The 16,954-nt window shown below is 42.3% G+C and overlaps 1 protein-coding gene across 1 annotated transcript in view; it reads left to right on the plus strand.

Annotated features, from left to right (window-relative positions):
* The window catches only part of LOC104992073 (lipid phosphate phosphatase-related protein type 1), a 300,451-nt gene that overhangs the window by 282,582 nt on the left and 915 nt on the right, over positions 1-16,954 (plus strand). The window contains exons 5-7 of the mRNA XM_010844816.1: positions 3,785-4,035; positions 8,452-8,628; positions 11,635-11,766. Coding sequence (XP_010843118.1) covers positions 3,785-4,035; positions 8,452-8,628; positions 11,635-11,766 — 560 coding nt within the window. The remainder of the gene's footprint in view (positions 1-3,784; positions 4,036-8,451; positions 8,629-11,634; positions 11,767-16,954) is intronic.

The raw sequence follows: 16,954 nt of genomic DNA on the forward strand, positions 1-16,954 counted from the left end.
TCTACACTCTTTCCCTACGACCTTCTCAGCTGAGTAAAAGGATGGAACCCTGAACTGATCCCATGACAAGAAGCGGGTCACAGAGTTTCACCTCTGTGTCCTCATTTACCAGTGACCAAAGATCCTCATTTGTCCAAAGAATCCAGGTAAAGCCCTGAGAGGGAGGAAAAAGGATTTTTAACACTTTCATCTTCCTCTTTCTTCATCCTTTGACTTGCCTGATGGGTGTTGGATTCTTTTAGGCCACAAAGTGGCAGCAAGCTCAGGTTACCATAGTGATCCATGTCATCAAAACAGGGACCGCAGACCTCACCAACGATGCCAGTCTCTGTCCTAAAGCCAGGCTGCTTCTACCTCCTGGTCCTCTGAGCATTCTAATGCCCCTCACCCCTGATGGATTCACAAGTGCGCATCCCACTCTGCACCAGAATGTATGGGTCCTGTGAGGTACCCTAGGGCTCAACCAGTTTGACCCTCCACTGCTAACACAGGCACCCATAGCTACACTACCATGGTAGGTGTGGAACTTCTCTGAAAGGTGTGCAGGGCTCCTGAGCTACATCCTGGGAGGCACAGGACAGACTTCAGCTTGATTTTCAAAAATCATTCTGGAGGTTTCTGTTGCGCTGCCCTTGGGGTTTGACAGCCAGCATGGGCAGGGAAGGGGGCAGCCCCTTCACTCCTGCAGCCAGACTAGGCAAGTTTCTAGCTCCTCCTTGGGAGACATGCTTCCTACATCTCCCCATTCCAGGGTTTATTATAGAAATTCAATGGTCTTATCCTCCAGACCATGGCTCTTGGTTTTCCCATCCAATTCGTTTCAGAATTCCAAACAAAACAGTACATGTCTCAAGCATATAGCTCTGGCAAGCTAAGAGAGTTTTACTTTTAGACTTCTGTGTCTGCTGTAAATCCATTCAAAAATGTGATCAAGGACTTCCCTGGTGGTCCAGTTGCTAAGACTCAGCGCTCCTAATACAGGGGGCCCTATTTAGGGAATTAGATCTCACACGCCACAACCAAAGACCTCACATGCCACAAGTGAGGCCTGGAGTAGCCACATAAATAAAAATATTTTTTAAAAACAGAAGTGTGATTAGCTCCCCTGAAGCAAGAAATACTGTTGGGAGCAGAGCCATAAGCTAAGTATCAATAGAACCAGCTAGGGAGGGTCATAGGAATGAAAAATGTATCTGTTAAAATTTCAAAAACATTATCACACTTAAATAATTTTAGACACCAAGGTAGGACACTCCAAAAGCATCTCCTTCAAATCATATATTGCAGTACAGGAGGCCATAAACAGTGTTCCACCTGACTCTAAGAACAAAAGCAACACTTTTTAGCTTCTGAGCTTTGTAATACACACACAAGAAGCTCAGGATTAACAGAGGAACGCCTGGAATGCCTTACAAAAGCCCTGTATGATCTGACATTGTCTGTGAGTCACCAGGGTAGGCTCCACTGCACTTTGTTGGCATGGCCTGTGCCAGGCAGGTGGAGTCCTGAGGCTGCCCTTCAGAAGCTACATCAAATACACCAGAATGAGATGTTTGGAAAGCAAATGCTTGTTAAGCCATCAAGAAAAGCAGACATAATCCAGGGGAGGCCAAGGGAAAAAGGGAAAGCAACTTTCAGCAACAGTATCACACGACAACAAAGCAGAAATTTGCCCATCACAGACCCACTGTGACCACAGACCTGGCATTTCAGATACTCATCTGAGGAACCTAGAAATCCTCAGAAATGTCTCAGAAAGAATTCACCCTAATTGGAAGCACTCCAACAAATAAAATGCCAGGGGAAAATGCTGTCACTTTTCTCTTTTCAAATCATGAATTATCCTCTTTTCCTGGAAAAGTATGTCTAGACAGACTTATTGCCCCTCGAAAAAGCTAGAGACCTGGTCTTTGAGAATCTTGCTTGAAGATATTAAAAAAATTGCTAGCCAGACTTCCAGAACCTGGGAGTGAAAGGAATGATCAACGAATGCTTAGTCTCAGAGGTCAGACCCTAGGAGTGTCAGTCAGTTCAAGCTATTAAAAGAGCCAATTCTCGTTGTGATAAAGCACATCCTGGCAAAGCCACAGAAAAGAAAATTGTAAGAATCAATATAAGTCAAAATAGAAACCGGATGAAGGTTTCAGCCAAACTCATTTTCACTTCTGATCTAATGGATTGACTTTTGGGTGCTGAAATCAGTACAATTTGCAGATTCAAGACATTGAATATGGAAGTCAAAATTGGATAGAAATTTAATCAAAAACTATAGCAGATCCTTGAAATTTACAAGGGTTAATGCTGCCTCTTAATCTTGCCAATTCTTCCCACAGCTGAGTCGCACTGGCAAAGTCTTCTTTATCTCTTCAAGCAATCTGTGTATACCTTGGCTCTGCACAGCTGCTCGATACATTTAACAGATACTCTATAGATGTATGCATAACCTTTGAAAGAATCCACAGTGCAACTTCCTATCAGGAATTCATATTTTTGTTAAAGCTAGTCAGGGGCAATCCTATATTCCTGTGGAACTTACCAGAGAACAGATAAAATCCAGGAAGTATAGCCTACCCACAGGATTCTTAACCAAACAGGTCAAGTCAGCATGGTAGGTAAAATGATGCCTTTCTCACCCCAAAATGTTTATGCCCTAATCCCTAGAAACTGTGGGCCATGTTACCTTACATGACAAACAGGAATGTACATGTGTGATTAGATTAAGGATTTTGAGATTATCCTGGATTATTCAGGTGGACACAATGTAACCAATGTAACATTATAAGAGAAGCAAGATAGGGAGTCAGGGAAGGAGACGTGACTATGGCAGTAGAGCTCTTATGATACGATTGCTAGAATTGGGGGCATAAGTCAAGGATTGAAGGTGAGAATCTGGGAAAAGCAAGGAATAAGTTCTACTCTGGAGCTTCCAGAAAGAACACAGCTCTGCCAACACTTTGATGTTAGCCCACTGAAACCTATTTTGGACTTCTGATCTCTGAAACTGTAAAAGGATGCATTCCAGTGGTTTAACCACTAAACTGGTAATTCGATACAGTCAACAACATTCTCATTTTCTGTTTCCAACATCAAATGAAACATTCAATTCAATCAGGGTTTCTAGAGCAATCTTTTTCTTTCTTTGAAGGACGACTCCTAACATACTCATTCTCTCTCACCTGCCATGATAACTCCTTCAAGGAGTACTCGCATCTCCAACAGGACTAGGGAGAAGATATATTCTATAGAAGGCAAGAGAACCAATGTTGAGTAACTACTGAGTTGGCCAGAATGTTTGCTCGTGTTTTTCCGTAACACCTTTCAAACTTTTTGGCCAACCCAATACTTAATGCCAGGCACCCTAGGGGTTATTTTGCACATGTCTTATTTTATCTTTCCAACTCTTTTCTGAGATATCATTCCCTGAAACCATGCTTGATAAGGGTACCAAGATTCAAAGAAGATAGCTTACACTGTAAAGAAGTCACCAAAGGAGTACCTAGAGCCCAGCTCTACGTGACTCCAAAATTCAAATCCTCCTATGAGCACATGCTGCTTCTACTTTATTGACACAAAACAGTAAAGCATTACCAGCAGCGTGACTGCATCAATTTGGAAAAAACAGTGGTTTAGGAAGCAGGAAAGAGAAAGGTGAGGGGACAGTTTGACTCCAGGGAGGACCTTTCCGGTAGGTTGTCATGGGCTCGCACTGCTGTTTTTCTCTCAGGGACAAAACCCAATCCATGGTGTATGTCACCATTCCTAATTATTTTAAATCTCCTCATAGGAGTATTTGCCTTTGGGCTTTTTGCTACTGACATTTTTGTAAACGCCGGACAAGTGGTCACGGGGCACCTGACCCCGTACTTCCTGACGGTGTGCAAGCCCAACTACACCAGTACAGACTGCCGGGCGCACCACCAGTTCATCAACAACGGGAACATCTGCACCGGGGACCTGGAAGTGATAGAGAAGGCGCGGAGGTCCTTTCCCTCCAAACACGCTGCTCTGAGCATTTACTCTGCCCTGTATGCCACAGTGAGTATGACCCGAGTAGAGTTTTGGCTGTGATGGGTGTCTCTGCCATCCTCATCCCCCATTCTTTCATTAGTCACTTCTGGTGGCTTCTGAAGTCATGTTACAATGTGTTTCTCTTCCATTATATCATGCTGTTGCCCCACCTCAATACCCCAGTGTAAGACCCCAATGCCAGAGGATGTTAATTCTGGCATGACTGTTGATGATCACTTAGTCACATCCTCCCATTTTACAGATACAGAAACTGAGGCCCAGAGAATTGTTAAGAGTACACAGTCAGAACAAAGGCCCAGGCTCCTGGCATTGGACACAGGGTTCTGTCACTGCCCAGAATAGCACTCTGCGCCAAAGCTCTGGTTGGTTCCAGAACAGCACACATTCCTCACGCTTGTCTATGGATTGCAGATGTAAGCCTTATGCAAATGCCTGCCCAAAGCAATGTGCAATACCAGATGAAGACAGGGTTTCCTCTGCTCCTCCTAACACTCTTCAACACTTTGCCAGGACAAATGGGCAATCCTTCAAGACCCCCAAAATCCAACAGTTCACTTCTCACTGTTCTTTAGATCACAAAATCTCTTGACTGCCCCCACTGGGGTATAATAGTCTAAACTTTGTGGCCTCATCAGAGAGAAAGCGCAAAAGTGTGTCTAACATCTTAAAATAGAAGAAATGGTGTCCATCTATATTTCCTTCTCTTTAATTCCACCCCACTTTGGAAATAACCTAGGGCTTCCCAGGTGGTGCTAGTGGTAAAGAACCCGCCTACCAGTGAAGGAGACGTTAGAGACACAGGTTCAGACCCTCGGTTGGGAAGCTTCCCTAGAGGAGGGCATGGTAACCCACTCCAGTATTCTTGCCTGGAGAATCCCATGGACAGAGGAGCCTAGTGGGCTATAGTCTATAGGGTCACAAAGAGTCAGACATGACTGAAGTGACTGAGCACGCATGGAAATGACCTCATTTCACCTTTGCCTGACCTTTGCTTCTTTAGAACGCAGAGTATAGAAGTAGACGGATCAATGCAAACATTCCACTGATGGATATCATGTGTATTTACCTGTGGATGAGTGACTATTGGCTAAAAACATCCCTTTTCCTTCAACTTACTTTATATTTAGGGTACAACTAGTCTAGAGATTCTTGGGTGAAAGGTGAGGTAAGGAGAAGGCAGAGCAAAGGCCCCTTTCAAGCTATGCGGTCTGCCTAGAAACTCCCAGTATGCCTTCACCCCAGCCCCCGGGAGCACGTTCCCCTCCAGTGACAGTAACCACAATGCACACTGCATCTGATGGAAGCGTGTCCATGCCGTCGTCCCCAACACTGTCCTAAATTCAGGGAGGGGTAAAGGTAACTGACTACAGGTCTGGTCCATTTAGTGTAGTTTAAAAGAAATTGCTTGATATTCTCTTTAGAACAGTGGTTCTTTTTTTGTCCAATTTATAGAATCACATCTATAGGACAACTTTGCAATATCTATTTCTTTTAGATTTACTCTTTAATGAATACATGACAAAAATGGTTTCAGCTACCCCCACATTAAGGAAACATGAATGTAAATAATACAGAAGCCTTGATTTACAAACAAACCAGTTTAGCTCAATGAAGTTCCTTGATTCACTTTTAGCCAACCCACAAAAAAAAAAAAAAAAAAATCTATGTCAGACATTTTTTAAACAAGGCCTTTTCAGGCATTTGTTATAATTTCCAGCTTTCAAAATATTGTATCAATTTGTATCCTAGATTATCTAGAACTTATCTAGAACCTAAGTTATATAAAACAATGTACTCTTGCACCTTTTCCTGTATTTTTATCAGACTTAAGTCATTGTTGTATGAAATCAATTTCTATAATACCATTACAAAAACAAATACGTTACTCATCTTCAGCTACTGTCTCATCAAGTGAAATATAAATTTCTCTTGAGAAGAAAGAAGTATAGTCGTCTCACTCAGAATATATGCTGGTAGAGCACATGTTTTCAAGGATTCAGATATAATCCAATTCAAATCATGCCCCACAGACAGACTATAATCAGATAAACCCTGATACAGGACTCCAATTATGTAAACATCTTCTGAGCCCCTATTATGCATGCTTTCAGAAATTACTCAACAAGGAATTCCTAAGTACTAGTTAATACTGTGAAGAATACTAATGAACCATAGGCCCATGTTTTAATAGTTTGTAATCTTATAAGATTTATAAAGGCTATAATTTAAAAATATGGAAGCATAAAACACTAAATTTAAATATATATATATATATAAAATAAAATTTAACCCATTATTGACTGGGGGATTTTTACAAAAACCAACACCTATGGCCAGCGATTTTTATTTTGGCCAGCCAAAAATTAATTGTTATTTCATTAAGACTTTATGGGTTACTGTATTTAATAGTTATACTTGATACACCTGCAAAGTCTTCTCCAGCACTTTGAGTATTATCTATCACTTTCCATATCAGAATTGATCACTAAGGTTTTTTTGCTTTAATATTCACATAGTCTGAATCAGAACTATATTCTGAAGAACTATCATCTTCTGACACATTAGTATATATGCCACTTAGACAATCAGATAAAGTATCTGCATAAAATTCTTCTTCACTCAAAATTTCAAGATGTATCATTTTTGAAAATTTTACAGCAATAAACTTGCATTTATAATATATACAGCATTGGAACAAAAATTGAATGGAGGAAAATGTGAATGACAATTATAATTAACATGATAAATATCATTAGTTATAATAATTATAAGTTGTGTAATGAACGCTATCAATTTTAAGCCCTAACAACTATGTCTCTGGTCAATAACATTCAGTACCAAAAGACATATTAATACATCTTTGGTCAATAATGTGCTAAACAACATTTCCTACTTAGCCTCAGAATGGTGTGATGATATGCTCTAATTTACATAACTCTGATCTAACCACAGTTTTGTAGGGTATGTGTTACATATAATAAAGAAAATCCCATCTTCCTGTATTCACACCAATGCTGAAGGATCATCCTAGGAAATTAAGTTTCCACTAAAATATTTTAAAATGTATCTATTTGAACTTATATGTGCTCAGGTCATACAAGCACACTATACTGCAACTTGAGTATTGGCATACTATTTTTCTGAGTCACAAACTCATTTAGCACACTTGTTAAGGTTTCCCTGGTGGCTCAGATGGTAAAGAATCTGTCTGCAATGCCGGAGATCTGGTTTTGATCCCTGGGTCAGGAAGGTCCCTTGGAGAAGGGAATAGCAACCCACTCCAATATTCTTGCCTGGAGAATCCCATGGATAGAGGAGCCTGGTGGGCTACAGTCCATGGGGTTGCAGAGTTGCTCAGAATGAGACTAACACAGAGACAATAGATCAATTGCGCCCTCTAGTGGTTTCTTATAACCATTACCAAAGTTTGTGTGACAAGAGGCATACCTTGCTTACTCTAAGCCACCAGGGACATATTTGATAACCAAGCCTGTAAAATATTTAAGTCTTACTCAGCTCCTCACGGAGAAGGCAATGGCACCCCCCTCCAGTACTCTTGCCTGGAAAATCCCATGAATGGAGGAGCCTGGAAGGCTGCAGTCCATGCGGTCGCTGAGGGTCGGACACGACTGAGCGACTTCACTTTCACTTTTCACTTTCATGCATTGGAAACGGAAATGGCAACCCACTCCAGTGTTCTTGCCTGGAAAATCCCAGGGATGGGGGAGCCTGGTGGGCTGCCGTCTATGGGGTCGCACAGAGTCAGACACAACTGAAGCGACTTAGCAGCAGCAGAAGCAGCTCCTTACAATGTCTTAAGAACAGAGTACGTCTCATGTGTCATAAATTGTATCATCATTTACTAACATCAGGTCTTCCCAACCTTTTATACACCCACATAGAAAATTTTTAAACATGCTGGAGTAAATGAATGAATAGAACTGATCACAGCCATCCCAACGAATGTGAGAATCAATTTCCCAGCACAACGGAAACACTGGTTTGGAAGTCAATACTTTTATACTCATTGAAAGTGTGAAGAACTAGCTAGGATTATGGGGGACCTAAAAAATGAAATGTATTGCTACTCCCCTACCTGGTCTTCTCCATAAAATTAATTCTCATAGATGATTTTCTGGCATCTGAGATTCTTATATGGGTTTATTAACTCCCCAAGTGATTCTTTAGTCTGTTGCATAAAAACTGCATGCTCTGGACCTGATTATCATGCAGTCATTCATGGCACTGTGATTCTGTTCCCATGCCCACCAGAATATAAAGCACTGAGATGAGTGAGCATTCGTTCATCCTTCATGCTTTGGTGTGGGCCCGTCTGTGTGTGTTGGTGTGTGTCCGTGTGCATGTATATATACACCGTGTACAGAGGCTGCTGGTCACTCCCCAGTCTCTGTCCTCACCTAGATGTACATCACAAGCACAATAAAGACGAAGAGCAGCCGACTGGCCAAGCCAGTGCTGTGCCTCGGGACCCTCTGCACAGCCTTCCTGACGGGCCTCAACCGGGTCTCCGAGTACCGGAACCATTGCTCTGACGTGATTGCGGGCTTCATCCTGGGCACTGCGGTAGCCCTGTTTCTGGTAGGTCAGCTTCCTCTACTTTTTTCCCACTCTGGTGCTCTCTGAAAGGCTGCCCAAGATCCTGGTAAGTCAGGCTCCCCAGACTCCATGGTCTCAGTCCAGGTTCCACCGGCCTCAACCTTGTGAGCTGCAGTTACTCACCAAGTACCCTGTGTCCTTTCTTTCAGAAATATGACTGCATAGTCCCTCTGTGGGCCAGGAGTATGATCACTCCAGGAAGGATGGCTTGCTCCACTTCTTCCAACCCTGTCCTAGGGGCTGGGGATGGGCAGACTAGCAAAAATTTAGTGTACCTTCAAACCATGATTCTTTAAATACTTGCTCAGAGACATACTGACAGCATAAGCTAAGTGCCGCTTGGGGGAAGAACGGAGAACAAAGTACTGACAGAAGCAGGCAGCTCCTTCTCCAGCATTTCAAGAAACTCCACTCTGGCCCAGACTTGCAAGTCCCACTCAGAAATAGGAAAACCCTCAGCTAATCGCACCCAGGGGACCTCTGTTATTATCTGAACATGCTTCCTGGGCATCTTATTTCCGCTATAAGTGGCTTCACAACCACATAACACTTCCTGAAGAAGGGTTTTGGTTCATTTTTATAATTTGAGGTATGATAAAGTGAAAGTGTTAGTCACTCAGTCATGTCCAACTCTTTTCAATCCCATGGACTGTGGTCCACCAGGCTCCTCTGTCCATGGAATTCTCCAGGCAAGAATACTGGAGTGGGTTGCCATTTCTTTCTCCAGGGGATCTTCCCAACCCAGGGATAGAATCTGGGTCTCCTGCATTGCGGGCAGATTCTTAACCATCTGAGTCACCAAGGAAGCTAAGCATATAATAAATGGAATACGAATTGTATAACTTGATCAGTTTTGACCTTCAGATACTTCTTTCTCTCCCACCCTTCCCCTCCCCCTCATTCCTAAGCAACCACTGATCTTCTGTATTAGGTTACTGTAAGATTTAATGTTAATGGAATTATACAATATGCATGTGTTTTTTCCTAGCTTCCTTCATTCAGCGTAATTATTTTGTGATTCATCCTTGTTGTATCAGTAATTCCTTTCTCTTGCTATCTAGTATTCCATTGCACGGACATACCATGGAGGTACAGTTTTTAAAAAATATAGTCAAGGACTGGGCTTCCCTGGTGGCTCAGTGGTAAAGAATCTGCCTGGCAATGCAGGCAACATGGGTTTGAGCCCTGATCTGGGAAGATCCCACATACCACAGAGCAACTAAGCCCATGCTCCACAACTATTGAGCCTGTGCTCTAGAGCCCAGGAGCTGCAACTATGGAAACCCAAGCACCTACAACCTGTGCTCTGCCCCAAGAGAAACCACCGCAGTAAGAAGCCAGCACAACGCAACTGAAGAGCAGCCCCCACTCGTCACAACTAGAGAAAAGCGTGAGCAGCAATGGAGACCAAGCACAGCCAAAACCAAATTTATATAAATATATATGTGCGTGTATATATATGTGCATGTATACATACATATATATTTTTTTTTTTCAAGGATTTAAAATACACCCAGAAGGGTTCACAGTAAATCACTAAGCCTAAAGATGCTGTGCATGGTGAAATCAGTCTCCTAATAATATTCAGCAAGCCTCTCCTAGCAGACAGACGTCATCACAGCCTGTTGCCCATTCTGCCCTTTCTGGTCCAAGGCACCCGTTAAGACTAACATCACATGTAGATGGATTCCACGGGCCTGTGACCTAACTTCTCCTCGTCCTATCCCTTCCATACAGGGATTCTGCATATATGTCCTCCCCAACATGGGAGAGTCACATGTGCCGGTCCCAACTTCTAACTCAGAGTTCCCCAACACTTGTACCTGCTCAGAAAATGCTTACATTTACTCAGAACACTAACTGGCAAGCTCCATTTGCATTCAAAGTTCTTTTTCAGGGATCCAATCTTTCTTCCTAAAGTGAAAGACAGGGGGACTTGAATGCACATTCTCTGTGAAGCAGCAGCAGAAGTGGTGCCGAGTGATCCTGAGATACTGATCTCTCAGAGGGTATTTCCCTAAGGGTGCTTCTTAAATGGGGGAGAGAATACAGATGACTCAAAGAGGGATCAATAGTTTGTCAATGAAAGCCCCATTAAGGTGCTTCCCTGGTGGCTGAGACAGTAAAGCCTCTACGTGCAATGCGGGAGACCAGGGTTCAATCCCTGTGTCGGGAAGATCCCCTGGAGAAGGAAATGGCAACCTACTCCAGTACTCTTGCCTAGAAAATTCCACAGATGGAGGAGCCTGGTGGGCTACAGTCCATGGGGTCACAAAGAGTCAGACACGACTGAGCGACTTCACTCACTTGGCACTTAAGAAGCCAAATCTTACAGTGGACTGATTTAGAGGCTACGGAGTTTATGTAGCCTTGGGAAAGTTATCTACATTCTCTGTGCCTCCTTATCTAAGGTGGAGAGGATAATAGTATCTCCCTTATAAGAATGTTGAATAGTCAAATGGAGAAGGAAATGGCAACCCACTCCAGTGTTCTTGCTTGGAGAATCCCAGGGATGGGGGAGCCTGGTGGGCTGCCGTCTATGGGGTCGCACAGAGTTGGACACGACTGAAGCGACTTAGCAGCAGTCAAATGAAATTAGGTAAAACCCTTCAGACAATGCCAGATACATAAGTGGCCCTCAGTAAATGTTAGCTGTTACTATGAGATGGTTTACATGTGTCATGTCTTTTAAATGTAAATCTACAAGGCAGGTGTTATTCCCATTTTTATAGGTCAGGAAACAAGTTCATTGAGGGTAGATTGAGTATCCCTGGCCATCTGGTGATCAAACAGATGCTTCCTCAGCACCCCAAATGTGCTCAGCAGAAGACAGCCTGGACCGTGCCCCAGGTCTTTCCATGGTCCCTACTCATTGGCTCAAAAGTCACTGTGCAGTGACATTCTAAGGGGCAGGCCTGCCACCCACAGAGATAGCCAGGCATTGATGGCTGCAGTCTGACCCTAATCTTTTTTCCCCTCATCCCGCAGGGAATGTGTGTGGTCCATAACTTTAAAGGAACACAAGGATCGCCTTCCAAACCCAAGCCCGAGGACCCCCGTGGAGTACCCCTCATGGCTTTCCCAAGAATAGAAAGCCCTCTGGAAACCTTAAGTGCACAGGTACAGTAAAGTGGTTTTAGCCAACAAAGCCTGGAGGCTCCAGGCTTGTTATCTGGAAGTCAAGTAACCATTCCTCTAGTGAAAACAGGACACAACTGAATCCACCCAACAACAATAAAAATCTGGAGACTTCCCTGGCAATTCAGTGGTTAAGACTTCACCTTCCAGTGCAGAAAGTGAAGGTTCAATCCCTAGTCAGGGAACTAAGATCCCACATGCCTCATGGCCAAAAATACCAAAACATAAAACAAACAATATTTAACAAATTCAATAAAGACCCTAAAAAAAAAAAAAACGCAATAAAAATCTGACATAAAGGCCCTCAAGAACTTCACAGCTTCCCTCAATTAGTCCCATATTCCTTTCAGGGAGTGGGCATCATGAATTCTCAGGACGTTCTTAGTAATGTCTAACTTAAACCCCAGCTGCTTCAGGATATCTTGACCTTCAATGTAATAACACATTTGTGAAATTTAGACCAACTCTTGTGGTAGGCCAATTCGATTTAATATGTAGGACAACACTTGGAAAGAAATGCTTTGTTACATTCGGTGACAGATGTAAACTGGAAGCACATTAAAAAAGGTAACTCAATATCCTTTTGGATCTCTTTTGATGACCATCAAAAATTCGATGCAACAGTACTTACTGTTTACACTAGGACCTTGTTTACATTAGGACCATTACATTCATGCCAGAGATAAAGACGACAACTAGCCACACAGTCTTTATGCTCAAGGAACTTAGAGATGATCAGGAAAGGTGTATATAAATGCATGCACGCTCAGTTGTGCCCGACTCTTTGTGACCCCATGGACTGTAGCCCACCAAGCTGCTCTGTCCATAGAATTCTCCAGGCAAGAAAACTGAAGTGGGTTGCCATTTCCTACCCCAAGGGATCTTCCCGACCCTGGGATAGAACTGGCACCTCCTTCATTGGCAGGTAGATTCTTTACCACTCTGCCACCTGGGAAGCCCTGTATATAAGTGAATAATCATAATATGGCATGCTGAATCAGATGCGCAAAGTGTTCTGTGAACACAAATGAAGAAAAAATCTATTGTAAAGCAGGGAAAGACAAAGATGTGCCAGCCAAAATGAGCCCTGACGCATGGTATAACGCCTGACTTTTGCCTGAGACAACTGCTAAGTGCTTTACAAATATATTTTTTTGAACAAAAACTTACTGAATTGGTAGTGTAATTCCCACTTCAGAGAAAGAGAGGAATATGAAGATAGCAATATTAAATTACTCACCCAAGACACACAGCAAGCAAGTGGGAGAGTTGGGGTGAATAGTTCTTTGAGCCGACAGAGCAGGGATAACTAATAATAAAACAGGGATTTTATTTTCATGTAGCTGAGTCTTGCTAAAATGTTTATTTTCTGTAATAGTCTATTTACCTTGAAGTCTTACTGTATTTGGCATCTCCTTACCAAATCATCTTTATTGAGTACAAGAGGAAAGCAAATCTCTTCCCATTGGACTTATCAGATACTTCCTATCAATACAGTATAAAATATTTCACTAAAGATTATTAACTATCAGACAACTGAGAAACTATCCTATTTCTTTTCACATTTAATGAAGTCCAATTTTATTAATGAACAAGGAAAAAAATCTATTTCCACCTGGGAAAAAAAATATTTAGGAATCTCCATTAAACCCAGTGCCAAGTGTTTTGTTTTCCCTTCACCTATATTAAAGTGAAAATTATAAATTCTAAATATAATTAGAAGTAACATGTTTGAAATTTTATCACTGGTTTATTTATATACAGCCAGTTAATGCAGGTTGAATGACAAGTTAGCTAAATAATGAAACCTTGTGATGAAAAACCCTAGTTTTCCTTTTAACTATGTTCTTAAACCCAGTGAAGTCAGAGTAGTGAAGTAAAGTCGCTCAGTCGTATCCACCTCTTTGCAACCCCATGGACTGTAGCCTGCCAGTCTCCTCCACCCACGGGATTTTCCAGGCAAGAGTACTGGAGTGGGGTGCCATTTCCTTCTCCAGGGGACCTTCCCAACACAGGGATTGAACCTGGGCCTACCCGCATCGTAGGTAGACACTTTACTGTCTGAGCCACCAGGGAAGATCCCGAAGTCAGAGTGGGTCCCTCTATCTTTGAGAAGAAGCAACTAGTGACAAAGGTGAATTTAAAAAGCAAACTGAAATGTTTGCCGAGCTCCACAAACATGTAGTCTGTCCTTACAAATGCTGCTGACCTTGCCCTGAATGTCCTGGTCTAAGAGCACCTTCTTTCCACCTCAGCACTGCTCAAGCACCTTCTGTCTGAAGCCTCCTCTAGACTTCTCTCTCCTCCCTCAGGACAGTAGTAGTTGACTAAGCCAAGAGACACCCAGGCCATGTTTGGGGGGATTCTGCTTGCATTGAAAAATGAAGTGCCAAAAAGGGTTTCCAAACCCCGATATTAGCAGTAAAGGGGCTTCCAGGTGGTATGGTGGTAAAGAGTCTGCTTGCCAATGCAGAAGAAGTAAGAGACATGAGTTGAATCCCTGGGTCAGGAAGAGCCCCTGGAGAAGGAAATGGCAACCCACTCCAGTATTCTTGCCTGGAGAATCCTATGCACAGAGGAACCTGGGGGGCTACAGTCTATGGGGTTGCAAAAAGTAGGGCATGACCACAGTAGTACTGCCTCTTAAGCTATGCCTTCCATGCCATTTGTGCAATATCCAAGCATCTGCTTTCCACATGGGTGGTTAGAAGGACATACCCTTTATTTGTGGGTCAAGAAAAGGAAATGAGCATATGGTGCAAGCTATCACATTCAATCTTTACGATAATCCTGCAGTTGGCCTTATTCTTCTATTTTATAGACGAAGTAAAGCACAAAGAGTTTAAGTAATACGCTGAAGGTCACTCAGCAAAGATTAAGACACAGGCCCATCTAATTCTAAAGGCCCTGCTTGCTCTCTACACCACACAGCCTGAGGTTTAAGGAAAATTCCATTTTGAAATCTACAGCTCTCAGCACTGAATATGGAAACACGCTGTAGCGGCCAGTGTGTGGGGGCTGAGCTGCACCGCACTGGCAGAGTTTACACTGAGCATCGCTCTTCCAAAACAAATATGCCCTGTGTTCTCCCCTGTGGGCGAAAGCTTCCTGTGCAATAGCAGCAGCCATGGCTTCTACTAGAAACTGCTGCTCCTTTGTAATTTTGGGGATAGAGCTGTCTTCCCAGGAGGAGTACTATGGGGATCTGAGAGAAGATATGAACCTCTCTTTAGAGCACACATTCTCACATGAGAATTCCATCTCGCCGTTCAGAGCATCTCAAGGAGAAAACTGTCTCGCTGGAGAGGGAACCCCCCATCCTCCCTTTCGTCCCCGAGACATACTTTGTCCTTTGCCACATGAAGCCCCAGGGCTGCAGGCTGCCCCAGGCTGCTTCTCTCTTCCCCTCTAAATGATCAGCTCAAATTTAAATACTTGGCTTTCTGTGACTGAGACAGTACGTTCTCTAAAATCTTTCCCCAGGACTAAAGAGAAACCAGAAAGTAAAAAACTGTAGAATCCAAATGAAACAAAGATGGTCAACCTTCCAAAGTCTTATTTTGTGACCACACAGAGTTGTATCCTGGAGACCTGCTCCGAGCTTTCCTCGCCCTGCAGCCTCATACCCATTTTCACCTGCACAATCAAGCTTAGAGTTGAGCAAATGTGTTCTTGTTGAACACGGTTTATATTAACAAAGAAATGAGAGTGGAGCCGATGTGTTAACTCACTGTGTCGTATGAAGTCTCTTGTGTCTCCTGATGTGTACAGTGGGGAGAGGAGATATATTTTTCTTTAACAACAGTAACAACAAAAGGATCCACTCTATCCCAGGACCCACATGCCTATGACCTTATTCCAGGGGATTCTGATTCAGCCATTCTGGGGTGAAAAGCCATGTAAGAAAATCATCCCACAGGAATTCTAATGCTTATAGACTTCATATCATAAATAGGAGGGGAAAAAAAGACTTGTTGAGTTAAAGAAATCTGTACAAAGTCACCAAGTTAGTTATCTTAGGCTGTTGAACTACTTTATCTATACCATTCACTCTTAAATGAAATCTTAAAAACATAAAAATGACCAAACTATTGATGGAAGTTTTTTTTTTTTTTTTTAAGGAAGCATACTATAAAAGCAAAAGGATAAGTTTTTCACATTATAGCAAGAAATGCAAAAACCTCACTTTTCACAAATATGGTAGATAAAAGTACCTTGAGAAATATGGAATACTCAGTTTCTAAAATTCACATTTGCCCTCTCAAGAATATGACTCTCTAGTGTCCTAAAAACAAACAGGAATCTGGAAACCCATAATAATCAATTAGCTCTAAAGCCACCGTTTCTTAAGGTATTATCAATACCATAAACTGGGAATTTTAAGTTCAAACAAAAGAGAAAGCCTTGGGCCTGAAAAAAGGTGTGATTATATATGTTATATAAAACAAGAGATAAGGGTTATTATGCACAAACCACATAAACAAAAATTAACAGAACTACAAGGAAAAGTGGATAAAACTGCAATCATAGATTTTAATGCTTTTTTCAGTAATAAGCAAACAAAATATAGTAAAAAGTTAATAAGGTTAAGGCAATGGCACCCCACTCCAGTACTCTGCCTGGAAAATCCCATGGACAGAGGAGCCTGGTAGGCTGCAGTCCATGGGTCGCTGAGGGTTGGACACGACTGAGCGACTTCACTTTCACTTTTCACTTGCATGCATTGGAGAAGGAAATGGCAAACCACTCCAGTGTTCTTGCCTGGAGAATCCCAGGGACAGGGGAGCCTGGTGGGCTGCCGTCTATGGGGTCGCACAGAGTCGGACACGACTGAAGTGACTTAGCAGTATCTAAATATGATAGTTTTATTCTTAACATATGAGGCAAAAAGGTTTCTACTTATGTTCAGCTAACTCTACCCTCATTCTAACTACTTGTTTGTTTTATGCCATATGTCTGTATTTGATCCGAATTAAAGTTTTAATTCAATAATTTTAATTAAATTGCTGTTTCCTCTACCTATATTTTCACATATGTGTTTATATACATAAAACACTGTATACATATGAAACACATACATATATATATGAAACACTAACAAACTCACTAAAGGCAGGAAACTTTCTATTGGTCTCCTTTTGGTAAAGCAGGGTACTAAGTAATGGTCACT

The sequence above is a fragment of the Bison bison genome, unplaced genomic scaffold, assembly GCF_000754665.1.
Source record: "Bison bison bison isolate TAMUID 2011002044 unplaced genomic scaffold, Bison_UMD1.0 scf7180017864209, whole genome shotgun sequence".
NCBI classification, from domain to species: Eukaryota; Metazoa; Chordata; class Mammalia; order Artiodactyla; family Bovidae; genus Bison; species Bison bison.